The sequence below is a fragment of the Zosterops lateralis genome, assembly GCF_965231275.1.
Source record: "Zosterops lateralis genome assembly, chromosome: 4".
In the NCBI taxonomy this organism is placed as follows: Eukaryota; Metazoa; Chordata; class Aves; order Passeriformes; family Zosteropidae; genus Zosterops; species Zosterops lateralis.
The window spans coordinates 39,328,184-39,345,669 of NC_139765.1; the positions used below are offsets into that span (position 1 = coordinate 39,328,184).

The window sequence follows — 17,486 nt, forward strand, 5'->3', positions numbered from 1 at the left end:
GTTCTATTCAACTGCTCTGGGACCTTGCATTCCAATGAGAGTTAATCTCTCTTTGCCTTCTTTTGTCCTGCATCTTTCTAGGTAGGGGCTGCTTCAACACAGATCAGCATTACTGCAGTTCCTACCCATGAAGCCACTGTGCAACTCTCGGCCAACCCAGGAGGACTGTAGTCAGTCTATTGCTTTTTCTTGGTCAAAGTTGTCCTTCCTGCAAGCTCTTGAATCAGTACTCTAGCCTCACTGGTACTGAAAGTGGGTCTGAGCCATTGCCCAGTCTTTTCACTTCATTTCTAACCATAACTTTCTTTGAAATGACAAGTTTTTCATAAGTGAAGCTGTAAAGAACAAAGTGAAGAAAAGCAGAAATAAAGTTCAGAACAAAAACAGGGAGCACAATCCAGACTCCAACAACTACAAATTGATTTTGTCTCTTTCCCGCAAGATCTAGAGATCAATTTCAATTCTTCATTTTAAATACCAGTTTTTGTACATCTGTTCAGAACAGTGTCACTATGTTGCAAACAAGTGGCAATGTTAGAAAACTTTTTGAAAAGTTAAAAAAGCTTCTCATTCTATTAGAAACTGTGTGGTCTGGCTCTGCTCCAATTCAACTCTTGTTACTTGTCCTGGGACACATAGTAAGAAACACACATTTGCCTTCGTTGCTTGAAATATAGTTCACTAATTAGTTGACGTCAGTTTTGGTTTGGCAATTTGGCAGTGAGAAATGGCTTTTCAAAGCATAAGAGGAAGCTTAGCTGTTCCCTTCAGGTACCAAACCAGAGTTATCTAGGCTTTGCTGATTAAAGGAAACCATCCATATGCTGAATCTTTTTATATGCAGTTAATTACAGCTGTATGGAAAGAAATCTTACATCATCCCTCATAGATACACTATCCAGTACTGCAGGCTGAGCAGACCCAGGAATGCATTTTAGTTGTTAATTGAAGGCTTAGTATTTCTTACAAGCTGGAAATGCCAGGAAATAATTGGTATCTCAGTTCATGGGAGTGTTTATTGTGTAGATGGTCCCCACAAAAACCCTAAGCACTCTTAACACTAATGCAGGAAAGACCAATTTACATCAGTACTTAATTTTAGTCTATGCTTGGCTCTTCCTCGTGTTTGCTGTGAGTGCAATTCCCACTGAGAGCAGCACAAATGAGTACTGCTGATGGCAAGACACTGGAAGTATTCTTTTAAAAATTGAAATCAGAATGCACTATTATTTGTAGAAAATCTTAAATGATGGAAACATCCAGAGCACTTTAGCTCTACTTGGACTCTTTGCTTGAGTGTATGTCATGAACTGCATGTTGTAGGTTTGCAGCAGTCACCTTTAGGTTTGGGCTGTGGTGGAAAGGCTGCAATCACCACTGTAAGCAGGTGTGTTCCTCTTGGTGCAGGCAGTCCACATGACACCTGACACCAAGGAGGAATGTCTGAACTTGCCTTCCAGTGGAGGGAATGAGAGCTGGGAAGCAGGGCTTAGAGGACATAAGGACAAAGAATCATGGGAGTGTTCTGGAAGAACTTCCTTAGTAATTCATTGTGAGTTGCCCCAGGATACAACTGTAGAGAGAATGACACATTGCAGAGTTGGAAAGTAAGCTGAGGTTGTTGTCCACACTTGATTATGAATAACAGTTTTTTCACTACTAGGATTGTTTTCAGTTCCAAACATATGCTACTACAGCAAGACTTGTCATCTATTTTCACAGAGCTGCAGGATGGTTGAGATTAGAGGGGATCTCTGGAGGTTTTGGAGGGGACAAGGGCTAGGGTGATATGATTTGTGTGTTCTTTCTATTCTTTTTGAAGAAGAATGTGATTAAAAGCTAGTATCTTTGGGTTCTCCATTCTGCAACTTGTCTAGGCTTAGAGAAATCAAGCTTTTTATTTTTTTATGGAACAGTGGCTCTACATATAACAAGGGCAAATAGCTGGCTTTCTTACTAAATCGGTTGCCACAAAATTATTTTTAAAAGTATGGATTGCTTGCTCACATTGTCATTTATTGAAAGAGTCAGTAGCATCATCTCACAGCTTTGTGCTTAGCATAGTTACAGTGGTTGAACACCAATGTCTTCAAGAGCAGTTGTAAAACCAGGGGATACTGAGATCACTCGCAGCACTGTCTTTCTGCTTCTTGATCCTAAGCCTAAGACTCTGATTCTGTTAACTGAGAATTTAGTTTGACAGTCACTGTCTTCAGTTTTACGTCTCTTACACCTGTTTCAGCACATCTTGCAGTGTTGCTTCAGTCCTCTTCAAGTTTTTCTCCCATTCCCAAAGCCATGACCCTTGTGGTATAGCTGCTGTGAGTCAGTCACAAAGCTAGAAAAGAAAACAAAAATGCTATGGCATGTGTATGACTACAGGGGTCGTGTCTTCAGGAATGGGAAGCCAATATGCTCCAGAGTTTTAGTTCAGATTTGATGATCCACAAAGATTTAGGAAATAAGGCCCTTTATAGTGCTGCAAATAGCAGTTCCTACGTTCCTCTTTCCTGCAAGTAGCCATGATGTAGCTGCTCTCAGACAGGTCGTGGATCCCAACCAGCCCTGTGTGGAGCTGGGGACAGCTGGCATGCTTGTGAAGTCTGGCATTAGCAATCTATAGGCTGACACTGCTGTTATCAAGGAACTGGTCCAGTTTCATTGCTGCCATCTATTGAAACTTGAGTTTTCCACCTCACTGAGCAGACTAGTGGGAAGCACAGATTTGCAGATGAGGTCTGAAACGCCACAGTATCACTAAACGTAATAACAAAAAATGTTCTCTCCTCTCCCTCTCCCCACCACTTAAGTGTGGACTTCCAAAATGTATGTATGTTTATTTTGCTACTTAAAGCTCAGCTTCTTTTGCAGGTTTAGTGGTCCTAACTAATACTCTTTCTGTAGCTATTAATTCTTTCCCTGCTGATATATTTAAAATATGTCTCTGATACAGCTCCTTCTGGTACCTCCTGTTTTCTGAGCAGTAATGCATGAATGTGTTTAGCTTTTTTGTGTTGTCTTTAGTACAAAACCAGATGTTCTTTCTTTGTGATAATGAAAACTTCTGTATATATTTATATTTCAGAAAAGCCTTATGATTTAAAATTGGGATGGGGGGGATGACAATGGTCTTATTTGCTAAATTTAATTTGAAAAGTGTTTATTACAAAAAAAAAGGCCTTCTTTTCTAGTCCTGGTTGAATGCTTTAGAAATTGCAGGGTTTATTATGTACTTTGGCAGAAGGCAAAGCGTATTTATTCTTATAACTAATATTGCAAATATTTATAGACTAAAAGAGCCCCACAGTCTACTTTGATATGTTATATATAGGACTGAGCGGGCACCAGTGAAATATGAAAATTTGTACAACGGTCTTAATGACCAACTCTTTTTATTCTTCTAAGGCTTGTATACTTTTACACTTGTTTTAAAAATGTCTTTTCCCCTTCCCCTCTTAAAGGTAGAGACCTGTGGGTTCTTGCTCTGGGAAGGTTTCCAACCCATCATAAGATTGGCATTCCAGAGTTCAAGTATGTTGCTAATATGCATGGGGATGAGGTATGTTTCAATTTTTGCAATGTCATTTATACCAAATACACTTACCAGAGGTTTAGAGTGAGATGCTCTCAGGCATGTGCTTCTTATTACTGAGGTATGTCATAATTCAAGGAAGACAAAATATGTGTGTATTTATTGAAGAATTTTCAGAATAAAGTTCATTGTTTTGGTGGAAGGGCCTTAGGAGACCATACATCATGGTGAGGAGTCCTACAATCCTACACTCAAGACCTCTCTTAAATAGAGAGCTTTGTCTTCTCCAAGTGAGTAAACCCAGAGGCTTTGAGTTTCCTGGCAATGAGTCAGATGTAGTAGTTTGCTTGTATATTGTTACAGGTGTGAAATATGACTGATAGAACTCTTCAAATACATCCTAAGATTAAATAGTAATTGCTGTGAAGCATCAAATTATTATTGTAGGAAGAAAATTTATTTTGGGAACCTTAAGCTAGGAACAGCTAGATTCACCTGAGATAATAGAGTACAAAAGAAAAAGCAATGCCACAACAATAAACTTGCTCTGGGAAGAATGCCCGCTTATTAATGATCAAGGAGAAATGATGATTATGAGCCTACCTGGTGCAGTACTTGGATCTGAATCAGAAAGAATCTAAGCTTCACTGTCCTCTATAGTACTTTTTTGCCTTATATTTCTTTTATTCTTCAGCTTTACCTGATTGTATTAGTCATCTTCAGGTTAAATTTAAACTGTGCAATATGTTTTTATGCAGCCTTTTGTGTGAAAGTTAAATAATTTAACAGGAGTAGCAAAGTATATATGTATATATGTGTGTATATATGTGTGTGTAAATATATATATATATATATATACACACACACATGTGCTAGACTGTGAATTCCCAAAACTAAGGAAGATATAGTAGAAAGCGTATCCTGTGCAAAGGGTAACGTGTGGCAGGTTATTGCTGTTAACAGTACTGTGTGTGAGCACTTGCACTCCTACAGGCACTTGTGACATTGCGTGCTGAGAATTTTCCCCAAGTTAGACTAGTTTCGCCTTGTTCGACACTGGCCTTGCTCAAAGTGTTGCTGGGAGTTTGACTGCCTGGGAATTTAACTGTGTGGGAGGAAGCTGATTCATGGTGTCAAATGGGTACATTTGTTGCTGGGTGCCCAAGACAGGGTTTGCAGCTCCTGGGACCTGGTGTGTGTGTCACCAAGGCATCTAGGAACTGAGGCTCCATACTGCAGTCCCTGCAGACTGCTGAAGGGGATTGCAAACCTGTGACTGTAAATCACCCAGCTTTGATGGGGAGGAGGTGGAGGGCAGGATATGATCTCATCTGGAATGGGCTGGCTTGCAAATCCAATATTTCTGGACTGTAAAGGGCCACACATACTGGAGTGTCCACAAGGAAGCACCCCTGTCATTATCACTGCCCAGCTGGATACACATAAGGAGCTTTGACCATAGAAACATTGTTTGCACATCCACAAGGCTGGGAGTTGCTGGGGATTGGGGACTCGGATCTAAGTTTTTTTTATTGACTTCATGAGGAAATGAAGCAAGGTTTTGTTTTGAAGTCAGACACAGTGCCAGACGGTCTGAGCAGGGTTGATGCTGGATCTGCCCAGCTAAGCCGTCCTACATTCCAGTTGTTTGTCAGACCAAGCTCACACCTAGGGAACACTCCAGAAATAGAGCTATTCCTCCTTTTCAGGCCCTCATCATGATTTTTGCTGTATGGGGTTTTTTTGTACATACAAGTAACACACAGTTGGTGTTTGGGTTTGTTTTTTTTATCTGATCATAAATGTATTTCAGATAGCAGGAAATTAATTCCTCATATAGAGAAGCATTGGAGAATTCGAATGGTTTTTTCCTATAATCTTAGATTCTGCTACTGGACCAGTCACTGGGAATAGATTCAACTACCCCTACAGTGTATTAAGCAGATAAGTTTTGCACTAATTGTACAACAAGCTTCAACCCGTGTGCCAGAGTTTTCATAAATTGAAATTGTGGGACTATGACTTCATTGATCCAATCAGGCCTTTTGTGCTTCAGTGATGTTTTCCACAAAAGGTACAAAATTAGCTGTTCTCAAGTGTTGTTTGGTGATGCTGCCCTTCTAACCTGTTAGGATCACACACATGACACTTAACTTTGACTCAGCTGGCCCACTGCTCCAAAACCATAAAAGTTGGGGTGGAACCTAAATTACATGTGTGTGGGCCATTCACACATGCTGCTGGAAGAAAATCTAGGTTATCTGGAAAATTGCCCAGTAGGGAAGTTCTAATAAAGTAATGTATGTGAGCACACAATACCAGGAAAGGAGTAAATTTTTTTCAGAACTGAAAAGACTTTTTTTTTTAAAGTCAGTTCATTTTTCTTGATACTCTAAGGCATAATCAGCCAAGACTTAAAAGATTTTCATTTGTGTTCACTGTTGCCAGATAGAGTGAACTTTTGCCCCAGATCCACTGAGAGGCAACAAAAGACTTCTCCCATTCTTTGTGTTGCCTGTATGAAACTGGACACCATTTTTAATAGTACTTTTTGTTTAACTTGAGCCAAATTAAAACTGATTTCAGCTAACTTTAATCAAGATGGCAGTAATTGACTGCACAAAATGCATAAGCCTGTGAAATGTTAATAAAGTCTGCAGGGGGAAGGTGAGGGAGAGGTTGCCTGATCTTCTGGGGCAGCTCCCATTCTGAATTAGACAGCAGCCTCTCTTGCCCCAGCCTTATACTCTTATTTGAAAGATCTTCTCTAAGTCACACATTCCTCTCTGAGGGAGAACTCCTCCTGCTTAACATCAGCCACAACCCAACCCCTAAATACTCCGAAGTCATAAATGGAGCAGATCTATCACCTTTGGACTCTCTGTGCCAGTGACTTAAGTCCATTCTATACAACTGAACAAATAGAATGTAATTGGAAGGCTGTTCCTAAACCATGTATATCACTACAGGGAAACCCTTTAAGGAAAAGCACATCTGAACAAACCGTAAACTTTCTCTGTGTTTCTGCTTTCCCCCTTTAATGTATCAAGTATATGGCTTTAACTTTCTGCAGCTGGAGTGTAACTGGACCATCACCAGATAAACTCTTTCTCAGTGCTGATTTTCTCCTTTTCTCCTAAAGTGTCCACTTCTGATTGCTTTATTTTTCAGTATATAAAATAACAACAATGCAAATAATATTAAATAATACAATAGCTTATTCATAATAAACAATAATTTATTTATAATAATATAAATAAAGCACTACTATACATAATATAATAATGAAAGAGGAAAAATACTGCTTTTTAAAATTATATTTTATACTACTGTGTAATGTGAAACTGAGCCTGTACTGATAGGTCTGGACTAGCCTACATGAAAGGATGTGTTTATCTGCCGTCTTATCTTGTGAAATAAGTTAAAGCAACTCTACCCTGTTTTCTATGTCATCATAGACATAGTCATATCCACAGCAGGGTTTCCTGAAATATTAGGGCTTAGGAGAATAAGGACTGGAGTAGATTTATTTGTGATCAATAAATGGGGTCTTAAAAAAGCACCGAACAATTGACTAATGAGTCTTGTGTGAGATTTTACTCTTTATTTCTAAAAATTAATGGAAGCTGCATTTGCACTATCAAAATACCACTGTGGAAAAAAGGTTTTTTATCATCCAGTTGCACAAAAAAGAATATTGCATATACTGTATGACTTGCTCTAAGGAATTGTAAGCCCATATTCCCATGTTCTCAGTCCTGTGTGATGTATTATTGAAGTGCTATGCAGGGAAACCATATTTGCTCTAGGAAAAAAACCCATATTTATAAAAAATATTTTTTGTGCAGTGAAGTATTTTCCACCTAGCTTCAGTATTAGCTGATGTAATGTGAAACAGGTCAGAAGTACCAGAGATTTCAAAATTCAAAACAATCAAATCTCAATGCTAACAACAGATTTTGAAAAAACCTGGATGTTGCTGAGGTCTGTTTCAGCACATTTTAACACTGCCTTGCTGCAGTTACTTTTTTCCTTATCTTTTCTTCACACTCTTCAGAGTGGGAAAAGAAAAAGCTATCCCTGTCTCAGCCAGGTATCCTGAAGCCAGTGGAGTTTGTCCAGGTGGTAACAACTTACACCAGTTACTAGTTCAAAAGGAGGCTTCATGTTGCCATTTCCTGCAGTGATAAACCAGAGGACTGCACTTCCCTGTCATACATGTGGTATTTCTCAGGTGTCTGTGGCTTTTGCTGTAGAAATAAAGGGGTGTGTGCCAAACGATTCACTTAAACAGTCACTTTAATACTGGTGTGTTTTAGCAAAGGACAACCCAATGGGGTGTATCCTACTGGTGTGTAATAATTAGTGCTATACAAGTGTTAAAAATAACATCTTGCAAATGTGGCTTTTCAGTGGGAACCCAGCATGGCCTACTGGTTTCTCTGCTCACAGTCCGCTTCCTTAGGTGGGGTTGTGCCTGGAATGCTGAACCTGGCCTGTGGAGCAGCCGGGGCTGGAGCAAGGAGAGGGGCGAGACTGTGGTGCCCTGAAACAGGTCCTACCTGATGGTTTGGATCTTTCTTTCAACATCGTTCAACTTAAAAACCAGGCCATGTTTAAGGAAAGAATTTTAATAATAAAAATGGGCAGAGTCCATCCACCCATAGTCCTCTGGTATTAGGTCTCTATCATGTGGTAACAACAGTGTTCTAAACCCAAGGCTGATGCAGTAAAGTGTTACAGTACAGGTGCAATTGGAGCTAACCTTAATCTCCTAACTGGCTGCTGCTTGGGCTTCTTGAGTAATCCCTGTGGTAGCTGAGCAGGGTGCTGACACAGCCCTGCCAGCAGGCAGAGTCAGGAAGTTTAAAGGATTTGTGTACAGAAGCAGCAGTCACACCCTTTTCTACAGCATTGATCCATGTCCTGACACATGCACGTTTCTTCATTCACTCTTCTGAGGATCACTGAAAGCCTTTCCTGCTGACTTTCTCCCTTTGGGGCACAGGAGGAAGCTGGCATCTGAAAGTGCACAGAGAAACTTAATGTCTAATTGTATCCCTAGAAGTGGGAGAAAGGGATTTCTTGTGCTTTTCAGTCACCCTCTGTGTGAAATAGAGTAGCACAATCCACTTTGGCATCTCCCTTGGGATACTGCAATCAAAACTAAATGTTCATGTCCTCTCAAAGCCCCAGAACACAAAAATGCTGTCTCCTGCTCTTCTATCTTCATATTAAACTTGAGGCAGATAAAAGTGTCTCTCCTCTCCTGTCAGCAACCTACTTTCAGTGTGTCTAGATCCTTTATTTGAGGCTCTAAAATAAAACTAAGTGACTCATAACTCTTATCCACAGACACACCTGACCTCTGTAGTAACAGGGTAAAGCTTGACTGAACAGCAGATGATTTCCAAGAGTTTGATCAAAACTTGACCTTGAACTTGAACTTTCCCAGAAAAAAAAACTTTCCCTCAGCTACTTCCAGATGTGCTTTCCCAAGCAATGCAGGGTGGTCTGGACCGAAACAAAACCACCCCTCTGTTACACACCCGAACAGTGGTGTTAAGTATATTCTTCCCTCACTGTGCAAGCACCCAAGTGCCTACACTCTTACGATAATCTGAACCACCTAATGTCCTGAGTACAATAACAGCTGTACCAGGAATCCTATAAAATAGTTTGTAAAACACTGCACATGTAAGTAAACCTGGGATTAACTTTTAAGTGCAAAGTATGTAATCTGTGAAAAATCTAGTCAATTTTCATTCTTTATAAACATTGTTCTTTTCTACTACATTCTTTCATTACTTTTTTTTTTCCCTTTCTGCTCCTGCTTCTCTACCCTTTCTTTTTGGGATTTCTTTTGGTCAGGAACTGAAGAGAAGTGCAGTAGAAGAAGAGAACTTTCCCAGTTTGTCCAGACAGCAGTCCAGTCTTGTCTGTAGTTTAGCTGTCTCTATGGTAGAGCTATTTTTGCTGATTCTGAGTCTGGTAACTTCATCTCTCATGCCCAGGGCCATGATTTGGCTGACTCCTCTCCCCTCTTCCCCCACCCTTATATGCTTCCCAAGATGTCTATCACCCATTTCAAGAGCTGCCTGTACAAGACAGGTTCTGTTGCATCCCTTCTTAAATTTCACAGAGTATATTTATCAAATCTGCAGAGCAGTCTGTTTTCACATACTTAGTTGCTGGTTTAGATCCTGTTGTGATATATCAGGCTTTGTTCTTGGATATAAAGTAGAGAGATAAGCTATCTCTAGAACTCATCTACTTGCAAGTCTTGGTTTGTTCCCTTTTCAGACAGGGTTTAGGAGCCCTGGGTCACAGTGCTGTGGAAAGTGCCCTTGGAAAGTATGCCCCAGTGAGCACTAGAAGTGGTTTCTGGGGTAGAATAGGGTTGTCCCTTACCTCTGGATCTGGTACTTGACACTATTTTGCCTAAAATCTGATGACTAAAGGGAGATCTCAGCTTTCATGACTTACACAAACTTATATGAACAAAAATATGTGTCTAGCTTTTTCTCTGCCACTGTCTCTCCTTGATCTAAAGTCTGTATCCAAATGTCTTTCCATGTCTTTTCTAAGGATTTATTTGGTTTCCCCAGTACATGTGTTCATGGCATTAAAATAAAGCAATGTAATAGACTGTGTGGCCTCTTTGATCTTGTATTAACATTGACTTCCCATAAAAGAGGATCAACAAGAAAAAATCCTGCTCTGTGGCATCCTGGAAAACATGGCAGACTTGTCCTCCCTTCCTCCTGAAGCAGCACTGCCAAGTGGTGCTGCACAGTGCTGGCACAGGTGTGCAGGGTCACTCGGGCACCAGCACAGAGCTGGGACCCTGCTGTGGGACTGAGAAAATGCACTGGGGTGTTCCCAAGCCCATGTGGTGTTTATCAGGCAGTTTTAGTTTCTGTTGTAGCAGTCTCTTATCCATGCAAGATTTAAGCAGTGCATCTGACACAGTCAGTTTCCCATTATACAAAAAGGTCTGGTTGATCTGGGTTTAAAACCCTTGTGAAAACCCTCCAGTGATTCCTTTAATCTATTCAATTGCTTTAAATATATTTAGGGGAGAGCATAAAACAAAGTAATGTTGATCAGTGTGCCCTCATATGCCTTGTATGTCTGTGTAGTCCATAAGAAAAACTTGGAAGTTCAAGGTAGTGGGTCTTTATTTTTTTTTTCTTCTTCCATATCAGACTTAAAGTAAAACCTGTATTTCTTTACACAGACTGTTGGGAGAGAAATCCTGCTCCATTTGATAGATTTCCTAGTGACCAGCTATGGACGTGACCCAGTCATTACCAGGTTACTCAATAACACCCGGGTTCATATCATGCCAACCATGAATCCTGATGGATTTGAAGCTACAAAAGTGCCTGATTGTTATTACACACGAGGAAGGTAAGGGTGGGAGAGGTGAAATAAATGGATGGGGAGTAATAATTGCAGATAATCCATGCTTAGTGGAGAGCAGAGTCTACTGGAAATTCTAGGGCTAATTTTTGCCTGTGCCCTTCTGAAGATGCATTGTTATGGCATAGAGTTTCTGGAAGACTGAGTCATAGTGCTGTTTATATATGGTGTGGCCAGAAAAAATTGGTCAGAATGGTATAATGACCTCACCTTTTAGGCAGGAGACCCAGATTGCAAATACAGGCACAATTCCCTATTTTGTAGCACCTTTCGAGTGCTACAAGAAGGAAAATTCCACCCACAGGGATCTATTTCAATTGGAGAATTCTGTAACCCTTCTTAATGAGAAAAGGTGTGTCTAAGCTCTAAGTTGAATGAACTTTAGCAATGTGTTTAAAAATCATGTTGAATGTGGATTTAGTAGGAGGAAGTTACACAAGCAGAACTGGCTATAATAGATTCTGTGCTAATAGTGATGGTAGGAAAAAAACCTACAGGGAAGAAAATATAACTTGGCATTGCATCCTGTGCTATTTTTGCATTCTTTAATATGATTATTGCAGAGACCAAAAAGGTGATGAAAACCTTAACAAGCTAGAAGACAAAATGACAGTGAGAGAATGGGAAGAAACGCCCAAAGGACAAATTTGGAATGTGCAGAAAAAGCAAACCCATGAGCTAGGAGTTCTCTTGGATCACTGGCCTTGGCAACATTAGAAACAAGTGAAAAAAAGTTTAGGTAGTTTAGTTCTTTAGGTGACCAGTGTAGGCTATCCTTTTTATTAAGAAAAATATATTTCTCAGCAAATAGATGGAACTTGTATGGAGGGTTTTTTTGTTTGTTTTTTTTTGTTTTTTTTATCCCCTCACTGTCAAATAGACAGAGTTAAACAGACTGAGCTCAAAAATTAACACAGCCAATAGTGAATACCTTCTTTATTCCTGTACTGACCTATCTGAGTGTTTGAAGCAAGAGAGTGTTTGAACTGGCTGGGCGTTAAGGTTCAGAGGGGAGAAAATGCATCCTGTGTTTGATTCAAATTTTTTCTGTCTGTTGAGAGTGACAATGGCCCAAGGGATGCAGCCATTCAGTAGTTATCTTGGTCTTCTACAAGCAGGAAGAACACATACAGGAGGAGGACAAAGTCCTTCTGATCTGGCTCTGGTTTTTCTAATTCACTTATGAGTAGATGTGCATTCTATATTAAATAGAATATTAAATATTCTATGCTGCCAGAAAGCAAACTGAAGTCCATCACCATAATACTTGAGAAATAAAACATGGTCATCTTGCCTGTTCCCTGAAGATGCTAGCACACCACAGATCTGAAGTACTGGGAGGCTGGTGATGTGGAAGTATCCAAAGGCAAAACAATAATGGGAATGTCTTCTCTCTTTCTAAGGTACAACAAGAATGGAGAAGATCTGAACAGAAATTTTCCTGATGCCTTTGAAAATAACAGCGCCAGCATTCAGCCCGAGACTCGAGCAGTAATGGACTGGATAAAAAATGAAACGTTTGTTCTTTCAGCAAACTTGCATGGGGGTGCCCTGGTTGCCAGTTACACCTTTGATAATGGTAACCCAGGTAAGATGGTTACAAACTGTTCTCCATAACTGACTGGGTTTAGGAACAGTGGCTGTACCAAAGCAAAATTTATAAGGATTCCTGCAAAGTTCTTGTAGCTTTTGAGCTGGGATGAGCAGAATTTGGTAAACCCCATCAAAATTCACTGCCTAATATGGCCATTTGGGAGATGTTTATCCTGCATGTAAGCCTACATTGTGTGTTTTACCAGTAAAGAGAGTTCCACAATGGCTGTCTTCACTCTGCAGTTACTGGCTCTTTGAATGGCTATAGCAAATCTCCAGATGATGATGTCTTTATTCACCTGGCAAAAACCTATTCTTCCAACCATGCCAGCATGTACAAAGGGACGGGGTGTGACAACAGGCAAACCTTCCCAGGAGGCATTACCAACGGGTACTCTTGGTACCAGCTGGAAGGTAAGAATGTCATTGATGTCATTCAGCTACTTCTGGTAAGAGGTTCTCACTTTCTCCTGCCATCTCTGATGATGAAAGGGCAATGATTTTAGTCAGAGTAGGGGGCTGATGAGGTGAGCAAGTCAATTCATTCATGCAGATTCTGTGAGCAGGACCTGGGTGTTTTCAGACTCTTCCAGCCAGCAATTACACAAGTGAATGAGGCAGTCACTACTGTTTGCCTGCTTCTGTGCCCTTGCTTAAGGCCTGCAGTAGCTGTATACATTACACCATGTGCACACACTGCTTGGCATGAAGATCTTCTCCTTTCAGAAAGAAAAAGCAATCTTCTATTCATATGTCATCCATTTTTTAATGGTTAATTAATGAAATAAATGTCTTCGTTATTGTTTATGTGTAGCCAAATAGAATATGGGGCTTGTGCACTGTGTACATTGTTTTCATTGTCTGAATTCCAAGACTTAAAAGGAGTCTTGGAATGGCTTTGGCAATGGCAAAACTTATTCCAGCCTATTTGTCCCTTTTCAGTTCGGAAAGCTTGAATGAATTTAAGTCAAAGACTCACCCTTTCTCAGCCACGATCATCATTATTTCCAAAATGAAGTGTGCTTTAGGAAACAACACTCTATGAGTAACTAGGGTAAAAAAGTTGGTTTTTTATAGGAGGCAGTAAATACAAGTGTGGCATTTAGGAATAATTTATCTGATTTGCCTTTCTTACAGGTGTGATGCAAGTACCAACATTTTAACTCTCTTGTTTGTCTTTTAGTTTGACCTTAGTGTTTCTTTGCAGCTGAAAATCCTTTTATTTCACTTTTAAGGTGGAATGCAAGATTACAACTATGTCTGGGGACAGTGTTTTGAAATTACATTGGAGCTGTCATGCTGTAAATATCCTCCAGCAAACCAGCTGGAAGAGTTCTGGAAAGACAACAAAGTTGCTCTGATCGAATACATCAAACAAGTACACCTAGGTGGGTATGTGAATGGGGCCAGAGGGAAAACTGAGGCCATCTTAGAGGGAACTCCTCAGCAGCCTGGGTCAGTGTCACAGCTCACAGGGGAGAGATCTGGTGTTAACTCGGGAGCTTCTGAACATGAATTGCTACAAAGCCAGGGATGGGTAAGGCGGGAGAACTGACGAGTGTGTCAGGTGAGGGGCAATAGGTGCTACTACAGGTGTGCAAGGGGCTTAAAGTGTGGTGGGGCAGGAGCAAGGGACAGGCCCTGGGGGCTGTCTGACCATGCACTCCCCCCCTCCCCTCATTTTCCTGAGCAGCCTTCGGACAAACATTTATTTCAGAGGTCTCCAAGTGTATGTGTGCCTCAGCACAAGTGTTGGGTCTTTGCTGCTTGGATTTTGTAAATTTGAAAGGCTTCTCTAGGTGTGATCTGACTTCACATTTGGAAAAGAACTGCTGCTTAGTGATGCTGTGGTGCTTTACAATGAGTTGAAGGGTTTGCACAAACCTGTTGCTTCTCCTGTATTTTGTTGCCCTAAATATCTGACTGCTATTTTATTTCTGCCTAATGCCTCTACTGCCTTGAAGATGGTGGGTGGGAATTAAGGGAACTACTTAATAAGCACACATTGTTGGTATTCTGCCTTTGGAAAGTACTAGACAAGAAGCTGACTTATTTTAAATCACAAAAAGGAAAGGGGGGGGGGTGTGGTTTGTGTGCAAAAACTGCCAAACCTGCACTGAAGATTGAAGCCCTTCAGTAAAGGACATACAGTAAGTGCATATGATGCCTTCAGCAAATGAGATTTAGAAGATATTACAATACTGCTTTCTAACTTAACATGAGGGTAAACTACTAACAACAACAGCTAAGGATTTTCTGGTTTAATTTCCTTGAGCAAGGCCGAGGTGACTAGTGATAATATTAGACATGCTGAAAGGTGGTGAATTAGCCTTTGAGTGCATCCAGCAACAGAACAGTCTGCCTTTCCCAGAGAAGGAGGCTCACCAGTTACAGTTTATGATCTTCCCCTTCTCTCCCTTTTTCATAGGTGTCAAAGGCCAAGTTACTGATAAGAATGGGAATCCTATTCCCAATGCCATTGTGGAAGCCAAAGGAAGGCCACATGTCTGCCCCTACAGAACAAATGAACAAGGGGAGTACTTTCTTCTCCTTTTGCCTGGGACGTATGTGATCAATGTGAGTATGCAGCCTTACTGAAGTATTGTTTCCAATTGCATTGAGTTCCAGAGGACAGTGAGACTTGCAGCCTTAGAGGTGGGTGAGCTGAACTGCTCAAGTCATAGATAGGAGGAGGTGTAGAGACTATTTAGCAGACTTTAAAAAAACTATGTATTTAAGTATCAGTCAGCAGAAAGGAAATTTTTTGATACAATCCTCCATGTCCAGAGATAAGCACTCCTTGGACCTTGATGGTGGAGCCAGCTGGGATGAGCATCTGGAGCATGGCAACAGGAGCTTGAGGTGTTTGAAACAAACCACAGAGCTTTTGCAGGGTGAGGGGGTGGAGCAGCAGGGATCCAGGCTCACACCACCATCGGAAACTGTCATTCCCTTGTGTCAAAATAGTTTCTCTGTGCAAGTCCAGAGAACATCCATGCCCTGTAGGCTCTGCCTGCTGCCAAAGGCTTATGCTTAAGCATCTTTGCAGGATTTGACACTTGTACAGCAGGAGTGTTACTGCTATAACATAAATACTTTACTCTTTTCCCATTCCATGTTCTCCAATGTATCTTTAGAACATTTTTCCCTGCACTTTTAAAGTGTAAATGACTGTTTCACGGTTGAACTCAATGTTTCAAACCAAGGAAGAACACTTTTGTGTTTACTCCTAGGCTACTGTACCAGGATTTAAATCGATGCTGAAGACAGTGGAAATACCTGACAACACTGCAAATTTCAGTGCTTTGAAACAGGACTTCTCTTTCTCAGAGGTCTCAGATAAGATCAGATCAAGAGTTGCTTCATGTCCCAAAATTCCCCTCTACCAAGAGCTCACTCGGGCTTCAGCTGCAGTAAAACCAACTGTACACATCTTGGTTTTAATGATCGTTATGCTTGTAATTTTCAAATGAAGTCAGGAATGACAAAGGCAAAATCTTCCTGCACAAATGTGGCTTTTCAGAGAAGGAATTGTATATGCAAAAGAATGTATGTTTTTACAAACCAAATTCTCAGATTCACAATCGTGTTTACTGTATTTTGTAAAATACTGGATTGACAATTGAATGTTTAATTTTAGTTATAGTAGACATATTTTTTAATTCTAACAGACTATCGTATTTTTCTATGCAAGTATTTTACTCTGAAGAAATTTTGTACAGTGTATGGAGATAACCATAGAATTTTGATGCAGAAAGTACAAATATGTTTTGAAGACTTTTCCCAAATTCAAAAACATTGCGGATTGTACTGCAATGTTTCATGCAAGCTCAAGTTCCTCACTGAGCCAACAGCTCAGGTGCCCACGCAACTCTAAGTCATCAGCTCAATACTAATTTCTCATAATAAAGCCACTGCTATAAATGAAGAATGACATTTTTTATATATGCTCTTTCTTACCTGGAGAGATGAGACTGCTCAGGGCTCAAATGAGGTAAAGACCAGTAACAGAGACATGTAGTAAGACAAGAAGATGAAAATGAAATGTGAGTATCTGCCAAAGGGTCATGCTGTGAAACTGGATGATAATCTGCACCAACAGGGAAAAAGGAGGAATTTGTGGCTCTGAAAACAGTGTTCTCCTATGGCAGAGCTGCTGAAAACTACGTGGAAACAGTCACTGACATCTTTATACCTTGTCCATTTTTAACTGAATTTGTAGTGGCACAGAACCACATACAATTCAGAATTCTTTGAATAGTTTTAAGCTATGGCTTTATACTGTTTCAACAGCTTCACAGCTCTGCTACTCCACTGCTGGGACTGTTTAACACCCATGCCAGGAGCTGGTAGGCACACTCAGCAAGGCACAAGCCAGCTCCAGTTACAGAGGGTGGTTTCAGTGTTCCCCTGGCTGGGTTGTACTGCAGGCAGGATTAGTAGATTCCTTTTGCATGGCCAGTTGCAAGTCATTTTCAGGCCCTTTGAAGCTGCCCAATAAACAAAAAATTTATCAAGAAAAGCCAGTTAGTACCATCTCCTGTGTTTATTTTAAAGCTTTATCTGCCAGTAGTTTTCTTAAGCAATTTCAAAAGTAAACCAGCAAAGATTATCTTTGGAAACATCAATCTTTTCCTGTATACAGTAAATTAAAAATGCAGGAATGCAGTTAATCCTTTAATGCCTTTTACAATCTTTCCTGAGGCACTGCTCCCTGTCACACCAAGCCCTACCAGCTGGACTGTGGAGCTTGGGCATCAGCCACTTGTCTGCCAGACGGCCACATTCAGTGTGCAAATCCACTTCAGAACTTGAAACAGCAATGCCGATAGCAATGAGGGCTGTGCATGCAAGAGACCGGTTTTTGAATGTCTTCCTCCTATCCATTTGCATTTTCTACCTTTTCTCACCCTGTATGATATGCTGTAGGTTGCTT

The 17,486-nt window shown here is 40.6% G+C and overlaps 1 protein-coding gene across 3 annotated transcripts in view; it reads left to right on the plus strand.

Annotated features, from left to right (window-relative positions):
• The window catches only part of CPM (carboxypeptidase M), a 29,763-nt gene extending 12,715 nt beyond the window's left edge, over positions 1–17,048 (plus strand). For 2 of the 3 annotated variants that reach the window (XM_083859651.1, XM_083859650.1), the window contains 7 exons: positions 3,462–3,559; positions 10,773–10,945; positions 12,361–12,545; positions 12,794–12,964; positions 13,786–13,938; positions 14,979–15,127; positions 15,784–17,047. In XM_083859651.1, coding sequence (XP_083715777.1) covers positions 3,545–3,559; positions 10,773–10,945; positions 12,361–12,545; positions 12,794–12,964; positions 13,786–13,938; positions 14,979–15,127; positions 15,784–16,023 — 1,086 coding nt within the window. In that variant the 5' untranslated portion in view covers positions 3,462–3,544 and the 3' untranslated portion in view covers positions 16,024–17,047. Of the gene's footprint in view, positions 1–3,461; positions 3,560–10,772; positions 10,946–12,360; positions 12,546–12,793; positions 12,965–13,785; positions 13,939–14,978; positions 15,128–15,783 lie in introns of all 3 variants that reach the window. The other variant, XM_083859649.1, reaches the window with a different exon arrangement.
• Positions 17,049–17,486: the final 438 nt, after the last annotated feature.